Source organism: Mustela lutreola, chromosome 5 (assembly GCF_030435805.1).
Source record: "Mustela lutreola isolate mMusLut2 chromosome 5, mMusLut2.pri, whole genome shotgun sequence".
Classification (NCBI taxonomy): domain Eukaryota; kingdom Metazoa; phylum Chordata; class Mammalia; order Carnivora; family Mustelidae; genus Mustela; species Mustela lutreola.
This window is the reverse complement of record NC_081294.1, coordinates 59,535,334-59,554,173: the sequence shown is the minus strand read 5'-3', so window position 1 is coordinate 59,554,173 and position 18,840 is coordinate 59,535,334. Positions and strand designations below refer to the sequence as shown.

At 41.4% G+C, this 18,840-nt stretch overlaps 1 protein-coding gene across 3 annotated transcripts in view; it reads right to left on the bottom strand.

The window, feature by feature from the left end:
• DOCK2 (dedicator of cytokinesis 2) overlaps positions 1–18,840 on the bottom strand; it is a 417,788-nt gene that overhangs the window by 369,561 nt on the left and 29,387 nt on the right. For all 3 annotated transcript variants that reach the window (XM_059174270.1, XM_059174267.1, XM_059174268.1), the window contains exons 3-8: positions 16,667–16,707; positions 15,540–15,595; positions 14,950–15,046; positions 12,081–12,229; positions 6,980–7,115; positions 4,791–4,945 (exon numbers count right to left, since the gene is read on the bottom strand). In XM_059174270.1, the coding sequence (XP_059030253.1) occupies positions 4,791–4,945; positions 6,980–7,115; positions 12,081–12,229; positions 14,950–15,046; positions 15,540–15,595; positions 16,667–16,707 (634 nt within the window). The remainder of the gene's footprint in view (positions 1–4,790; positions 4,946–6,979; positions 7,116–12,080; positions 12,230–14,949; positions 15,047–15,539; positions 15,596–16,666; positions 16,708–18,840) is intronic.

Genomic DNA, 18,840 nt, shown 5'->3' with positions numbered 1-18,840 from the left:
AGGAAAAGAGAATAAGAAGGGGAAGTGTTTCAGGAAAAGCAAACATACATTCAAAGGCCCTGAGGCAGGCTGGAGCTTGATGCATCTAAAAAACAGATCCAAGGGGAAAGTGGTAAGAGAAAACTTAGAGAGGTCTTGTAAGCCATCCAAGGATTTTGACTTGATCCTAGAAGGAATGGCTATCCACTGAAGGATTTTATGAGGGGCAGTCACACAGTTCTGACCTATGATCATTTACCATCTTACATCTTCAGGCAAACATACACCACCTTGTGAAATTCATACTAGTCAGTCCAGCCACACTGAGAAAATTGAGAAGTCTAGTGCTTCTTTAACCTAAGAGAAACTTGAGAGTTTGCTGAGTTGAGTCATAACATTTGCCATGCCATATAGGAGCATATATTGTTGGGTGTTAAACAAATGCCCATTATCTTGAATTAGTATAAAAACAAAATAAAGCTCAAAAACCAAGTCATCCCAAAAAAACACAACAATAATTTATCAAAATTAAGGGGAATTGCTGTATTTTAAGAGATTTGTTCTCTCCCATTTGTCCATTTGCTACTCTCTCTACTCATTCCCAGAAGACTAAGGAGAGTAGTCTGAGCAAGTTCAAGGGAGAAGGGAACTGAAAACAAAATGAACACAGTTCTGAATTAACCACTGGTTAAAATTCAATCAAGTTAATTGTAGCTTTTCTGGGGCGCCTGGGTGGCTCAGTTAGTTAATTAACCAACTCTTGATTTCCACTCAGGTCATGATCTCGGGGTCCTGGGATAGAGCCCAGCATGGGGCTCCATGCTTAGCTGGGAGTCTGCTTGAAAATAGTCTCTCTCTGTCTCACTCTGCTCCTCCCCCAGCTTGCATGCACACATACACTCTTTCTCTAAAATAAAAGAAATCTATCTCTTTTTTTCAGGTTAAAAGTAGCTTTTCTTCCTTCTTTTAAAATTTTTTAAAAGATTTTATTTATTTATTTGATGGACAGAGATCACAAGTAGGCAGTGAGGCAGGCTGAGAGAAAGAGAGAAAGGAGGAAGCAGGCTCCCCGCTGAGCAGAGAGCCTGATACGGGGCTCAATCCCAGGACCCTGTGATCATGACCTGAGCCAAAGGCAGAGGCTTAGCCCACTGAGTCACTGAGGTGCCCCCTTTTTTTTTTTAAATTTTTAAAAAGATTTAATTTATTCACTTGAGAGAGAGAGAGAATACATACATGCTGGAAGAGGAGTAGAGGAGGAGGGAGAGGGACAAGCAGACTCACCTGAGCACAAAACCTAACCTGAGACTTAATCCCCATAACCCCGAAATTATGACCTCAGCTGAAATTATGAGTTGGACACAAGTCACCCAGGTGCCCCTCTTATTTTTTTTAATAAGTTCTAAAAATTTTAGCAGAATTTTCAGCAAACTAAGGAACCTCTAAAGCTCTCTCTCTCTCTCTCTCTCTCTCTATATATATATATATATATAGAGAGAGAGAGAGAGCTTTATATATATATATATATATAGAGAGAGAGAGAGAGCTTTATATATATATATATATAATATATATAATTATATATATAATTATAAATTTAAATTTATATATATATATATAATTATAAATTTATATATATATATATAATTATAAATTTAAAATTATTTCCCATTGGTTATTTCCAGAATGTCATGGTGAAATACCTGGGTCTTTCCCAGGACCTTGGATCACATGTAAGATGCCTAGTAGAGGACAAGTCTGTCAGGTCTAAACATTAGGCACCAGAAATTTTCTCCTAGGGGAAATGTAATCATAAATAAGAAAAGCAGTTTAGAGGGCTGAACTGGCTTTATCCATCCCTGCCCAGAAAGACCTGGATGGTAAATACAAAGGTCCACCTGGCACCAAGATAGGTGAGACCTGCTGTACATGACACTCTCCTTTGTGGAAGGGGAGGACCATCCCAACTCCTCCTAAAGCTTTTTTTTTTTTTTTTTTTTTTTTGGAAATGAGCCTTGTCACTACCTGATGTCTAGGCTGCTTCTTTTTGGTCCTATGGAAATTTACTGTAAATTTCCCAAATCAGATCTCTTCAGGCATCCACTGGAATCAGACCATGATTCATCCCAACAATGAAAGCTCAGTCTCAGCCAAATTTCACCAGTCCACATTTGGGCCACATTGAAAATGCCCTCACTTGCTTTTGGCAAGAAATGCCTTGTCTCACCATTGTATGTCAACCCTGGCTAGGCAGGAGTGGATGAGAGACTGATTTCTTAGGGGAGGAACAGCTATCTAGACTCAGAATGACTTAGGCAGTGCTTCCAAGTTCCCCTGTCCCTCTCTTGTATCATGCCTCTTCTCATCTTTCTTTGTTTTCTACTTCCCCTGCCCCCCTTTTTTCGCTTTTGCCCCCTTTGTCCCCCCTCTTCCTCATCTCTTAGTTTCCTGAGGGCTTCCCTGTATTTCTGGTGCTTTCAGAGGCATCACTCAGCCATGCCCCATTGAGCATATCATCTGGTGTGGCACATCAGGGAACAGAGCTGCCATGTCACTGATCCATTGCCTCTTTCCACAGAGCTAGTTAAGGTCATCCATCACTTAGATGGGCCAGCAGGTCAGGCACTCCTGTCAATTCGATCATGAAGCATCATGTTTTCTGAGAGGTAGGAAGGGTCCAATGAGAGCTTTTAGGATCTTTGTCACAGGTACCTTGGGGATAGCTGTCAGGGAATGGCAAGGGGCGTATGCACAAACACCATTTCAGGTGTGTTCAAAGGGGACAGGAATATTCACCTGCAGTGTTCACTGAAGCCCAGCCAGGTGAATTGGGCTGGCCTTTTAATAGTAGAGATTTAGATTTGCTATAAAGAATAGCTATCCACCATGACAGTGCTGAAACCCTGATGAGAACTATTTAGGATATTCAATACAACCCTTTCCTTGGTGACATACATACTAAAATGAGAATTAGGGGCACTGGGTGGTCCAGTCTGTAGGCATCCAATTTTTGTTTCAGCTCAGGTCGTGATCTCAGAGTCATGAAATTGAACCCTGCATCAGGCTCAGAATCACTTGAGATTCTGTCTCCTTCTCCCTCTACTCTTCCCACTCATGCTCTCTCTCTTTCTCTCTCTCTCCCTAAAATAAATAAATCTTTAAAAAAATAAAATAAAGTGGGAATTATCTTGCCTTTGGAATCAGATAGATGGATCTGAATAGAAATCTTAGCTCTCCCATTAATAAATACATATGACTTTGAACCAGTCACTTGAACTTTCTGGGCCTCATTTTCTCACCCAAATGACATGAACTAATGAGAATTAAGTGAGATCATGCACAAACCTCAGTTCAGTCCTCTTAGATGGAAAGCCCCTTCGTGTTTCACAAATGTTTCCAAAAGAGCCATTATTTTCCAAAATACTGCTGTTCACTAGGCACAATATGTGATCTCATTTAATCATCATAACAGCCAAACTAGGGAGAAAACACTTTCTCCATAAAGGCAGAGAGATTATACCCCAGATGCATTCTATTATGTCAACTGGGACTTCAGATATGGGACTTCAAATATGCGGCCATATGTTGGGCCAAAACCCCACTGGAGGAGACTGGCAAGGTCACCACCTGGAATGATGGTCTAAGCCTCAAGCAGATGCCAGGGGCCCAGTAGTCAGGACTGGAGTTGTACCAAAGTCTTTTCCCTTTGGAAACTATTTCCCTAAATAGTTCTCATCAGGGTTTCAGCACTGTCATGGTGGATAGCTATTCTTTATAGCAAATCTAAATCTCTACTATTAAAAGGCCAGCCCAATTCACCTGGCTGGGCTTCAGTGAACACTGCAGGTGAATATTCCTGTCCCCTTTGAACACACCTGAAATGGTGTTTGTGCATACGCCCCTTGCCATTCCCTGACAGCTATCCCCAAGGTACCTGTGGCAAAAGGTTTTCTCGCTTCCTCAAGCTGAGGCACCCAGAAGTTCCCTTACTTTCTCCATTCTCAAGCGCAATCAGTTAAAGTAATAGTCATAATAGCCACTGCCACTTGGAGCACCGTGTGTCAAGCCCTGTGCTTCACCTGCTTTTTCTCATTAAAGTCTGAAAAAAAAGATCTTGTGAGGGTGGTGCTAACATTTTGCAAATGGGCAACTCAGGTTTAGAAAGATGAGCAATTTGCCCAAGGTTAAGAAAGAGTAAATGGCACAGCCAGGATATGAACTCAGGCAGGTATCAGAATCCACATTCTTAGCCTGATATCACCCTGGAGGAAATGAAGTTCTCACCATTTACTTCTTTTTTTTTTTTAATGATTTTATTTATTTATTTGGCCAAGCAGGGGGAGAGGCAGAAAGAGAGGGAAAAGCAGGTTCCCCATTGAGCAGGGAGCCCAATGGAGGGATTTATCCCAGGACCTGGGATCATGACCTGAGCCAAAGGCAGCCGCTTAACAACTGAGCCACCCAGGCACCCCTACCCTCCTCCTATTTTGAGTAGGTATTTTTAGTCTATCCAATACTAGCTATATGAATCTCATTTTTTAATGACTTTCCAGTATCAAAAACCTATTTACAAAACCCTACTATGCAACCATAAATGCACTATGGGAAAAATTTGTTGGTAAGTAATATTTCAACCTGACTCACATATCTTACAATACGTTTCTTCCATATTTTCAGGCTCTATTTCTCTTCCAAGTGGGAATTTCTCCACAAGTGATGATGGGAATAAAAAAAAAAAAAAAGATGCTCTGTGCTCTACTAATTCCAACGTCTCATATATAGACAAGTCAGACAATATTGAATACACCTACCTTATGACCGTTTGTTTGTTGGGATCATAGAGAGACATGAAGAGCTCAGCATCTTCCCCAATTCGGCACACAAAGTTCCTCACAAAGACATAGAGGCTATGGGTGGGGGATGAGGAGATCCGGGAATACATTCCATAATCTGGCTGGTCTTTTGACTAAGAGTTGGAGGAAAGAAAGGAGAAAGGTAGAGAAAATCAGCCCAGGACCACTTGGGATTCAAGTCTGAAGATTTCTGCATTATATCCAGGTCTACCAGCAAAAGTTTCTGTGATCTGAGCCAAGTCACTTTGACTCTTTTGGCCTTGATTTCCTCATTTAGGGAAATACCATTGTTTGATCCGGCCTTCCTCATAAAGTTAGTGTCATAAAAAGCACAAACCATAAAAAGAAAAAAAAAAAAATGTTTAAATGGACTTCATCAAAACTAAAAACTTCTGCTTTTTCAAAAATGCCTTAAAAAAAAATGAAAGGGTTAGGCACAGACTGGGAAAATATATTCACAAACATGTATCCTATAAGGAATCATATTTAGAATATACAAATACACAATTTTATTTAGAACATAAGAGTTCCTATAACTCAATGAAAAAAAAATTAACCCAATTAAAAGGGGTAAAATATTTGAACAGATACTTCACACACACACAAAAAAGATGCAAATGTCATAGTCAGTAAGCACGTGAAGAGATAGATACTCAACATCACTAGTCATTCAGAGAAAGGCAAATGAAAACCCAATCAGATACAACCACTAGAATGACTTAAGTTGAGAGACTGGCAAGACTGAGCAAGTGTTGAAAGAATGCAGTACTTATGGAACTCTCATATATGGCTGATTGGAAGGCAAAATTGTACAGCCCTTTGGGGAAATAGTACAGAAGTCTCTTAAAAATCATAGGATCCAGCAACCCTATTGTCAGGTATTACTTGGAAATAATGAAAATATGTGTCTGCACATGTGTTTGCAAATGTTCATAGAACTATTATTTATATAGGCCCTAGGTGGAAACAACCCACAAGTCCAACAATGGGCAACTAGTTGATGATACAGCAACTCGACAATAAAAAAGAAAAAAGTATATATATATATACAACATGAACCTAAAAACACCATGCTGAAGTAAAATAACTCATACACAAAAGACATATGATTTCATTTATATGAAACTCTAGAAGAGGCAAAAGTATAATCACAGAAAACCAATTAGGAATTGCCTAGGCCTGGAGTCTGGGAAAGGGGATGGACAACGAGGGAACTCAAAAAGACTTTCAGGGTGACACAACTGTTGATATTGTGATTATGATAGAGTTGACTCAACACTGTATTTTAGTAAGATTCAGTAGATTGAGTGAATTAATTTTGTGTAAAATTATCTTAATAAAACTAAAATTAAAGTTGCTTGCAAATAATACACAGTGGCTAATATGATTTTTTAAATCATAAGTCAGATTGTGTTAACCTCGAAAAAAAATTTTTGTTTCCTTGAAATCTTTTGTTGCTTTTCCACCACACTTGGGATAATATCTTAACTCCTTTCTGTGACCCTGCAGGCCCTGTGAAAGCTGGCTTCTGCTCCCTACCTCTCCAAATCCTTGCTTACACTTTCCTACTGCTCATCAGGCCCCATCCACACTGGCCTTTATACTTCTGGAACATTCAGAACAGTCTTACTTCAGGGCCTTTTCACTTACTGTTCCCTCTGCCTACAACACTTTGTCCCTGGATCTTCCCAGGCCTGGTGACTTCATATTATTCAAGTGCCAACTCAGATGTCTTTTCTGAGAGAGGCCTTTTTTGATAGTCCCTTTTGAAATAGCTCCTGATTCACTCTGATTCATATAACCCTTCCTTATTACCTTTTAGAGACTTAACACCATCTGGAATTAATCTGTGCATTTATTTATTTACTTCTTATTGCCTTTCTTCTTTTCCCCTCTCTGGAATAGAAAATCTCCATAAGAATAGGAAACTTGCCTTGCATTAAACTACCTGTGGGATGGATGCAGAATGAATTACAGACCCACATACAAAAACACAATAAAATGCATGTGGTTACTGATCATCTCAGATAATAGGACAGATGTCTCCTTGAATAATATGGAGTCTGGTTAATTAGCCTATTATTTGAAGTGTATGATGTGCTACATGGCTGCTGTATGACTGCCAAAGCCTATTTTACAAAGCTCACCATTTCTTCCTTGATGCGCTCTGTGATCTTATCAGTTGCTTCCTCATGTGCATGGAACAAGCTGATGACACTGGTATTATCGGGGTCCAAGATATTCCCATCATCATCTCTGACAATCAGATCAAGCTCAAGAATTCTGAAAAGCAAAAACAAAGGGTAAGGATAAATCTGGGGAAGCTTAAGCCTTTAAGATGTTGGTGAGAAGTTTATGACCAGAAAGTTCAGCTGGTCTCTGAGAATTACAGACTTCACGGACCAGCTCTACACCAACAGCCTTGCACACAGCTCTGAGGCATACTGGTGCAGTTCAGCCTCTTTGGGTGGCACTATGGCAGTGTATATTAAATTTTCTTAAGATGTATATTTTTTGCAATACTAAATCTAGAGAAGCATCCACATTTTAATGAGGATGTGTGTTACAGCATTGCTTACATCAGCAAACTGTTGAACAAAACCACAATGTCTGTCAAAGGGAGAATAGTGAAATACACTGTGACCTGTAATGCAATTCCATGTAGCAGTGCTTAACAAATATGATATAGCTTTAGTATGTTCAATGATACATCTCCGTGAAAAAATGAAGTATGGAAAAATGCATACACTAGGTTTATACAAACAAATAAACCAAGTCATAAATATTGTCGGGGTGCATGCACATGAATGACAAGAAAGAGGAGAAGGGCCTGGACAAAAAGCACCAAACCACCAATACTAACAACAGGGGTATCTGCGAGGAAGGGTAGGACCCTGGGACCAAGACGGGTAGAGGGGTCAAAGGAGACATGTACCTTATCTTAAGCTGTTTTACAATATCATATCATATCATATCACATGTATAGCAGAAGAATGTGTTCAACAACATTTTGAACATAGTTGTTGGGGGGACATCTCAGATATATTGCTTGTTATCCATAACTTGCTCTTTAGCTCTTTGACTTCCAGGCCATAACTTTCCCCTGCTTGGTATTCATTTGTTCCAACTGCATCTGTCATTCTGATTGGCATCAATGATGTTAAATGTTTTATGTATATAATTTACTTTACATACTATTAACAGCCCCATTTTACAAATGGGAAAAGACCAAAGATATGGGGGCTAATTAATTTGCTCAAGGTCACATAGATAGTTAAAAAAATAATATGACATCCTGGTCTGCACTCTTAACCTCTCTGGTATACTTACTACATGGGAGGCACTTGGGAGCAGTATTGGATTAGGGCACCAAGGGTAGGTTTGCAGATGCCTGGATTTGAAGCTGCTTTTGCACTTGATGTTGGGACGGAGGACCTCAGCTGTCCGTACAAAGAAGATAAGGGAAAGTGGGCTGATGAAGACTGAGAAGGTCGTCAGTGACCCTACTTAGGCACCATTCCTGAGTACTGACTATGGAAGGGCAGTATGGACAAATGAAGGAGACTAAGTTTCCACGTCTTGTTTGAGAACCAGATAGAGAAGCACATCCCTCATCTCATCTAAACGCAAACAGAAGGGAGTCAAGGCTCACCCTTTTGCCCACATTCATTAAGAAATTAACTTCCAACTAGATAGGACTCACAATGTTGCCTGGCCATGCTGCCGAACGGGTGATGCTAGGGGAGGATAAATGCTTTCAACTAATGGGGCACAGAGACTCGCATGACCTCAGGAAAGATGGAGCATAGCCAATACATAATTTAATGCCAAAATCTCTCTAGCTCTTTCTCTTCAAAATTTATCAGAGTGGATTATGGTTCTAAAATGTATGAATAAAACATTCTTTAGGGTCCAGCTATCTTGGGATTTGGAGGAGTCATTTGAGGATTCCTCACTCCTTGGAGACCACAGGAGACCACAAGTCTCATGTGGAATTTTTAGAAGCTTTAGTAGTCACAGGCCAGGACTGCCAGAATTCCCATAACTCAGGGTCAGGAGAGGCTGTCTCCCAACTGAACAGCAAACCATTTTCTTTGGCGAAATGAGCATTTTTACATTTTTTCCTCAGAGGTAGCCCCACACTGTTCTCTTCTGTTCAGGAAGGCGATAAAGTAAACCCAAAATAAGGATTTGGGGAAGTCTCCACCGTAAGCATTTTTCAAAAACAAAACAAAACAAAACAAATTAGTGGTAATGAAAACAGAAATGGGTCCTTCTGTGGCTCATGGTCATCCTCTGGACAAGTTCAAACTTCTTTATTTGGCACTTAGGCCCTCAAGGTTCCGGCCCCCTGTGTGTCTTCCCCGCCATGTTCCTGTTAATCTCTGAGCTTCTCCCACATTCTCTCTCTCACCCCTCTTTCCTTCTCAATTATCTAATAATTCCCACTAGTCTTGTTAGATTCCAGCAGGTGTCAGCCACTTCCTTCCCTCCCCCACTCTCTTTCCATGCTTCCTGCTCTTGGGAAAGGCATGGCTTCCTACTCAGCTCTCTGTTCACTTCTCTGTCTCTCATCTTAATCTACCATTGTCCTCGGAGGCAATAGAATGCAGTACTAGTTAAGCACTTGAACTCTGGAACCAAGCTACTTGGTGCAAATTTTAGACATCTGGGACAAAATGGCCTAATGACTCTGCAATCCTCAGTTCCCTCATCTGAGAAAGAGGGGTGATAATAGCACTTACCTACCTCATCGAGCTGTCATGAGATTAACCGAATTAATGTACGGAAAGTGCTTAAAACAGCACCTGGTAGATAGTCACCACTGGGTGAGTTATTATTAGTTCTCCTTGCTTGCTTTTTAGTGTTGACATAGAAGCTATATTTTGTAAATATCTGTGTCCTCAAGGCCTAGCAGGTGCTCAACAAAAGTTTGATGTCTGAATGAAGGAACAAAGTGAATGATGGGAGCAATAAGCTGATTTTGATCAGTCCTGCAGCACTAAATTCCCTGACTCTCACAGTGTGAGGTGTGCCCCTCATACAGCTCCTGACACTCTGCCCCACTCTTCTGTCTCTCAGGAAGCCATCCACCCTATATTAGAGCTCTGAGCTCCAAACATATCAGGCCAGTGATAAATGAAGGTGACCAAATCTCCTTCCCTTGCACGGAAGTCATCAAGGAAAGGAGGCAAGAAGCAAGGGGCCCCCTGGTTCAGGGCCTCCATTTCCAACAATGTCTCTTCCCCTTTAGGGAAGTGACTAAAACTGAAAGCATAGGGCTGGCCCAGACAATGCTGCACAGGCACAGCAGACTTGGGCAGGACCCTCTCCTCCTCCTTTCCCCATCAGCGCCATTCACGTACTCATCCAGCTACCATTCACTGATCACCTCCCATAGGCAGACCTTGTTCCCGACACAGAGAGATGGATTATACAGCCACTGTCTTACAGAGTTCCCATCACAGAAGGGGAGACAGGCCAGTAACGAGGTGATTACTGCAGAGGGGACAAGGGACCTGCAAGGGCACCTAACACAGCAGGGGTAGGTAGAGGAAAATCAGAGAAGACTTCCTATGAGCAGTGACCATTTCTTCCATCCTTGGCCTTTTTTCTTAGGATCCCTGTGAAGAAACCACATCTGAAGGTCACAGATGCCATTACTGCAAAGGAGCAAAACTCCCTCGATACTTACACTCCCAGCTGTGACTGTACTCAGCTAACGATGTCAGTGCACCAGTGGCGGCAGCAGCTGGGTGGCAAACCCTTCCTGTCCCTTTGGGATCACATGCAGTATAAGCAGATTTGGACACACTTGCCAGCTGCCAGCCGGGGAACCAACAGAGGGACTGTGTTCCTGATATGGGAAGCAGCTGTAAGCTGGACATGTTGACTTTCCTAGTGCCTATGGATCTGGTACACATGACATAGGCAAGAAAGCCTGGTTGCTAGGAAATTTCCTTCTTCTCCCACTAAGTGGGCTCTTTCTACTTTCCCCTTGGGTCTTATGGCCCAGGCTTCTGATACACTTCACAATCTTCTAAACCTGCCATACTCTCTTGCACTCCTACCTTCCTTCCCCACTGCCCCCCAACTCAATACTTCATCTTTCACTTAAAATTTCCCTCAGGGTTACCTCCATCAGGAAGCCTTCCCTGACTTCCTTCTCCAAGTTAAATTAAGAGTACTCTTGTTTCATAAGCCATCAAACTTATCACAATACATATCATCAGTTTGCTTGTAGATCACTCCTAACCAGAATGTGGTTCCTTAGCAGACAGGAACTTTTATTTCTACAGCTTCAACAGCTAGCAAGGTATCAGACCAATCATAAGTGTTTGGTACATGTTTGTTGTTGGGATGAATGAGCAAATGAGTAGGATTTAGAGGTCACCCAAATAAGTGGGAGGGAGGGGAGGCCTTACAGTTCTCAAATGCATCCAGGTAGCATAGTGGCAGTCCTATGAACTCTGGAGTCAGATTGATTTTGTCTAAATTCTGGTTCTGCCATTATTAGCTATGTGATTCTGGACAAATTGCTTGACCTCTATAAGGGCCTCAGTTTCATCATCTGGAAACAAGTGTGGATAATAAAACTGTCTGCCCCATAAAGCTATTATTAGAACTAAAAAAAAAAAAAAAAACATAACATCAAGCTTGGTACATAATAAGCTCAGATTAAGTGTTACTTGTAATATTATTAACACTACCATTATTATCAGTGGGTTGTCCTGCCTCAAAAAATTTTCTCATATTCTCTTCAAAGAATTCAACTCCAACCACTTTCTCCTTCCTCCCTTTTGAGGAAACACTTCTGAAACCATGCATATAAGTTTAGTTGATGGCACGTGGCTTGGGTAATTTAGGATGGGGAAAGGGACATTAGGTCTCACACTGATATATAAGGGAGAGTTTTGGTAAGTGTAGGAATAAAATGGCAACTAAGCCAAAAGTGAACCAGCATGACTGTGCTCCTCAGCCCCTTGGAAGTAGGTTAAATGAGTGTCCTAAATCTCTCAGCCAGTAATAACCACTGCATAAGCAAGCCCTTCCTCCACTTGCATGTCCCTAGGTCCCATGGGGGTGATGAGAAAGGCACACAAGCACCGCGTTGGTAACACTCTTCTCTCAAATAGAAAGTGGCAAACGCACATCTAAAAATGAAACCAAGTTTCTCTGGAGGGAGACAGGGAAGAAGGGAGGCAGGTAGGAGAAGAGAGCATCTTTTCTGAGGAAAGAAGGTCTTACTTGTTGCCATAGTCAATTTTGGATGTGACTTTTTGCTTCAGTTCCTTCAGCTCGTCTTTGGGCAGAGTTCCCGAGAGGAGCTGGGACCGCCACTCCATCAGGTCGTACATCATGGACTGCACCTGCATGAACCGCTCCTTTTTGCTGGCCTACAAGATAGGAAACAAGGAACAGTCACCTGGGCAGAGGGTGTGTGGGCATCTGTGTGGCAAACTGTGCCAAAGTCAGTCGAGCATGTTCAGGGGCCGTGGTGAGAGCATCTCTCCTGGTCCCTACACAACTGCCAAGGGATTGGGTGGTAGTCTCCATCGTTCACATAATTCTTCCTGCTGGGCCACAGGGACTTCCAGAAATGAAAGTAATAATCCCAGTCACGTCTTGGTTAAAGCAAGAGTTATCTCTGACTCTCATCAGAAAAGATACTGGTTGAGCAGAAATGCCATGAAAGCTGCTATAATGCAGGTCCCAGAGCTCAAGCCCTTTAGGGCTGGGAACCAGGGCCATTTTTTCTGGTGATAAAGGCCTATTTCTAGGGCAGTGTTCCCCGACGTGTGACATGTGCAACCTATGGGACGGAATGGCTTTTGGTGATACAAAGACCCAACATTAAATAACATAGACCCATATGGTGATTCTCCTTCCATCTTCTATAGAAAGGAAGGAGAAAGGCACAGTTTCGTGGTGATACAACTTTAACTCCTCTCTCACATTTCTCAATTCCTTTTTTTAACAGGGAGAGAGAAGTCTCAAGTGCAGAGCTTTTGACAGGTACTATATAGCAAGCATTTAATAACATTGCCTTGTTTTCATTGTATTTATTTGAATAATGTTTTTCTAATCATGCCAAGAACTTTTGGCTATCCATTTGGGAAAGCATGTGGAATAATAATGAACAAGAATAATAATAATGTAGTATTTTTAAACATGTATAAAATTAAATAAATATATAATAATAATAATATGTATTTGTTCTTTGTCCCCCGTTCTTGGCTCAGAGCTCCTAAAGCCCTTGGAACTTCCTGAGTGCTAAGAGCCTCTTTTCTTATTCATAATGAGCCCCTTTTGACCATACCTGAGTTTATGACTCATGGAGGCCCCCTCCACAGCTTCTGGATGGGGAGCAGGATGCCAGAGGAACCTACCACGTGGTTAGAAAGTTGGAACTTTCAGCCCCACCCCCTTCACCCTTCCCCTTCAAGGAGCTCAATCAACAATGACTAAAGATTTCATCACTCATGCCTATGTAATGAAACTTTGATTAAAACTCTCAATCAATAAGGTTCAAAGAGCTTCCCAGATGGTGAACATATCTCTGTATAGAAAAGTGGCATGCTGAGAGAAGGCATGGAAGCTCTGTGCTCATTCACCCTAGTTCCCTTACCTGTGTATCTCTTCCATTTGGCTGTTCCTGCATTGCATGAGCAGGGGGAGAGGGACAGGGAGAAAGAGAAGCAGACTACCTGCTAAGCAGAGAGCCCCTGGGGATCATGACCTGAGCCAAAGGCAGACATTTAACTGACTGAGCCACTCAGGCACCCCTGCATTGTAGGCTTTATAGTAAAACTAACTATAAGTAGACCTCTTTGCAGAGCTCTGTGAGTTGTTCTAAATAATTAGGAGACCTGAGGTGGAGGTGGAGGGGAATGATGAACCCCTGATTTTGTACTATGTTTGGACAGAAGTGTGGGTAGCCTGGGGACCCAAGACTGGGAACTGGCATCTGAAGTGAGGGCAATCCAGTAGTTTTGAGTTCTTAAACCTATAGAATCCTAAACGGACTCTGGGGAGTCAGTGGTAGAGTTGAATTGAATTACAGGATATCTGGTCAGTGTTGGAGAATTGGAAATTGTTGGAATGACATGGCATGCTATAAATTACTTCAGTTTACTAAAAAGGGAGCCAACTGAGATATTAAGCAAACGTTATTCATCTGGTATGCAGACATGGCAAGAATCATGAAGGTGATATTGAAACACCACAGGTTTAAGGTTCTCTTTACAAGGATAAAAAGCACAATAGACTTTATATTCAAAGATTTCTTAAGGGAAAGCACCAAGCTTCCATGGTGTAGGTGTATGCAATTTTTAAAAAGGGGGAGTGGTGATGAATAATTAAACCACTTGAGCTTCAAATGAACTTTCTCCTAAACTTTCCTAACAACTTTTGAGAAACTTACAGAGTAGGATATGCCAATTTCCATATATTATGAAATATCCACATAGGAATCGACATTTATGACCATAAAAGTTAAGTCTACAAATACCATGTGTACATCAGCAGGTGTGCGCAGTACTCTAACAGAGATGCAGTAAGCTTTGGTTGACATTTTCACTCTCGGCTTAATGGTTTTCTTAGCTAATTGCTTTCATTAGGAGCTTTAGAAGCATCAAAGGAGGATTTAAAATTAGATTTGCTTCCATACAGGGAAAACACATACAAAATGTGCTCTTTGTTTTTCCAGGGTCAAAGCTTCTTCATGGATCTAAGGACAATAGCATTAGTTAATTAATATATGAGAATGGTATTTCTCTAGGTATTGTCAGCAGACTACCAAACCAAAATCCCCAGGGTTTATTATAATGTGGAGTTTCATGATAGGAAGTTTTATTTTTTAACAAACATTTTTGAACTTATTTTAAAACCAAAGGATCACATCAGACCCCTGTGTATTACAGCTGGCTCACAAGCTTGCGGTGTGGCTTTGAGAAAGTTACCTAACCTCTCTGGACCTCCATGTATTCATAATGTTTGTTCTACTGTGTCACAAGAGCTACCTTGGCCTGCCCTGCTCACAGCCAAATTCCAAAACTGAACCAAAGCAAAGACCGCAGGAAGCTTCCATCCCCGGGAGCAGGGTTCTGGGCCTCACCACGTAGAGCTGTTTCCAGATGCTGCCCCATTCCCAAAGTGTTGTTGTCACTTCTTGTGCCAGAGGAATTTCTGCAGGAATGATGTTCTCGATATTTCTATTTAAGGTGGGAGACAAAATTGTGTGAAATTGATACCCAGGTGCTAACAAGATAAAATGCTGGCAAATTTGCATTCAGCTGCAGCGGCTGAGAGGGGCCTGCTGGCAGGAGACTAAACCGCCTCCAATAGCCACACCAATTACATTATGTAAATGCAAGGAACTTCCTTTTTAATGTCCTCCTTCACTGGGGTGGGCCCTTCAAGCTCATTACTCAGGATTAATCAACTTTAATATAGTTCAAAGACAGCTGCGGGTGAAAAGTTTGATTCTCCAAACTTCCTAATACCCCCTCAGAATCAGATCTGAACAGATTATCAATGTGGATTAGATCTCCTACTGTATGCGGAAAAGGAGACAAGCAAATACATGTGGGCATGGAGAAGGGGCATGAGCTGATTCACATCTGCCAAGTCAGGCTTTCAAAGCAGACAAGACAGAGACATCTGTGAGCTATGGGAGGGTCAAGCCTAGTGAAGAATGACAAATACCTTCTTTTCTCCACGGTCACTTCCTTGATGTGGATAAAGGATTTCGGGAAAATTCCCTGTTGGGAATAAAATAAAATGTCAAATCCTTACAGCAATAACTGACCCCAGGCCTTCATGGTTTTTCCCAAAAACAATTGACTGGTAAAACTCTCAAATATTACAGGAATAATTCATTCTCTTACTTCTACTTCTTACCAGTTCTCTACCAGTTGGCTGTCCTAGATCCCATAATAGCCCTAGATTCCCAAGGATGCTCCAGGCCCATTGTGGACACCCATCCTACCAAATGACAAGACAACAGCACATAAAAGACTCACTCTAGGTGAGACAAAATGCTCTGTCTCTCCCCTGTCCTGCCCAATTCCAGGAAAGCAGTCACTCTTCGCAGTCACAAACAGCTGGAATATCAGGTCCTAAAGCAACAGCGGTCCTTGGTTGCATATGGGCTATTTTGATAAAAGACCTGTTTTCCCAGGGTTTATGTTATTGTTCTTTGGAGACCAGAGTAGGATCATGCCTCCTAATCAGCATGTCAGGGAGGAAGGAACAAGAGTCTTAGTCCCTTGTCCCCAAAGTTTGGCTCAGTTAATAAGAGAAGCTTATCAATTACTTGAAAATTCCTTCATAAATGAACCAGGGTGCACACTGGAGGCATCTGTTTCTGCGCTAGACACGATGAGCCGTAAGACCAGTAAAACAGGTGGCTGCTCTCATGGGGAAAATGGTGTAATATGGAGTTGGAACAGGTGAACTCCCTGAGGACAGAGGCTGGACTTCACTCTGTGACATGAGGAACTGTTAAATGCCCCCAAACCACTAGAGAAAGGCAGCAGAAGATAAATTTCAAATAAAACATGCACATTTCCATGGGGACTCAAAGAAGGGAGAAATCCTATATAATTGGCATATCAGGAAAAGTTGGAGGGAAAAGAAAGCGAGGTCAGCCTTAAGGGGAAGGGAGTTGAGGCACAAGTGCCAACATGTAGAGGTGGGAAAGCACAGGACTCAAGGAAGAAGAAATGAGACAAATGTGCTGGGGAGCTATAGTGGAAATAATTGCCCAAAGGGATTGCAATCTCATGTAAAGACATCCAACATTGTTTCAAATAGAAACAGATACGCCTTACCTGTAACATTTTGTGCTTTAGGAGGTATCCCCTATACCAATCTGCAAAGAGAAAATAAACAAACAGGTCTCTTATCTATTCCTATAAGTTTATTGCTGGGGTTTTGTTGTTGTTGTTGTTGTTGTTCTGTTTGTTTTTAACTAGCAAAGAAGCTACTGCCATGTGCTTTAGACCTTAGGTACAAATACAAGTCTGGAAGCCCTCAGGCTTCAACAAAATCTGTTGGATTCATTGTGAACATCTCCAAAAAGCATTTAAAAAGACAGGGATTTCACATAGCAATACAAATTTCCTCCTTCTGAAAAAATAGGAGGCCCAGGGATGGTGGCCAGTGCTTCCCCATGGCCACAGTCAGCTGACAGTGAAGACCATTTGGTCCCATTAGATGGGAGGTGCCTCCAACTCACGAGCCTCTATCCAACCCTTCACTTATTTCCATTACCTGACTCGGTCCTATACTCATGTGCATGTTTCAACCTCTGCCTTAAAGATGTAGAAAGGCTTAGGGAGCTCGTCAAACATCCTAAAATAATACCCATAGTTCTAACAGCAGCAAATAGGATCTCATATGTGATTTGCAAAAGTTAGTTATTACAAAACAGACAAATTTAGAGATAGGTAGGATAGGAATTTTAAAAGATTCTTCCCTTTGCAAGAACATCAAAAATGATTCAATTAACAGAAGTCCAAATTATACACAGTCTTTGAACAAAATGAGCCTCCATGTAGCAAATATTGATGACTATAATGAGTCCACTGGCCTTTGCAATGATTCAAGCACAGCCAAGTAGCGGCATTTGTCATCTTTGTAAATAAAAACGTCTGTCGGGAGCCTCATTAGCAAACCCTCATTACTAGGCTGACAGATTGTTGTCGAAATATGTTCTCAACAGACATACGTGCAAGCCCCCAAACAAACAAGTTAAAATGCAAAGTCACTCTTCATAATCATGAGCCAGCTTGAAGGTCAGGTCCTAAAGAAAATTCTAAAGCAACAGAGCTACAGTGGCTCCTATTTTGAGAAACAGCAAGAGAAGAGGAAAAGGAAGGAAAGAAAAGGCAAAACAACAACAAAAACAAGAAAACAAAACAACAAAGAAAGGAATGGAGGTCAGAGAGAAAGAATCTCAGGTTTGGAATAAAGTACTATTCCAAGCATCATCATGTATGAAGTCTTTTAATCCTTGTACAAACCAGGAGGTAGGAACTGTAATTATCCTACTTTGTAAGAGTGGCCTACCTGAGGCAGAGAGAACTTAAGTAACCTACCCAGGGTTACACAGCTAGTAAGTGACAACACCTCAGGATTTGAATATAAGCAGCCATCATACTGTGTTTCCTGTCTGATGGAGGAAGAAGCATGGTGGTTGCCTAGTATTTCCTCCCCTTAATATCTGAATCCCCGTGATCCTACCAAGCAACTTACCAACCACTGGAATACTTCCAGTGCTGGAAACCTCAAGAAGCATCTCATTCTGTTTACACTCCTCTAATAATTTGTTCATAACTGCTGGTAATAATTAACCATTAACAATAGCACTTTTCCTTTCTGAGTGCTTGCTGCATGTTAAGAATTTTAGTAAAGTTTTTATTTTGTTTCTTTAAAATTATGAATTAATCTTCACATCAATCCTCCAAAGCAGATATTATTATTGCCTCAGTTCTATGAATGAAAATAGGGACAGAATGATCAAGCAACTTGCTTGTGGTCACACAGTTGGTGGGTGATATAACTAAGATTTAAATCCAACCATAACCCCACAGAGATGACACTCCACAACATTGCATTGTAACAACTCCTTTGTTTGCAGTTCAACCCCATGCCACCCACTAGATATAAAAACATCTTTGGAATATTGCTAGCTACCATTTACTGATACCTAATGTATGCAAAACTGTATGCTAAGTGTTATACATTCATTTCCTTATTTAGTCCTCATATCAATACTGTGAGCTAAGTATTATCATTCCCAATTCATAGATGAAGAAGTTGAGATTCAAGTCAGTTGATGTAGTGGGCCAAATCACACAGCCAGGATTCAAGGGCAAATCGGAACAGCTTCAAAGCCAGCCCTCAATGCTGTTCTGCCACATTAGCCCTAGTGTGATGAGCACATATACAGAAAAATTTCTCTCGGACTACAAATACAGACAAGGGTCTCTTAGTTGCAGTG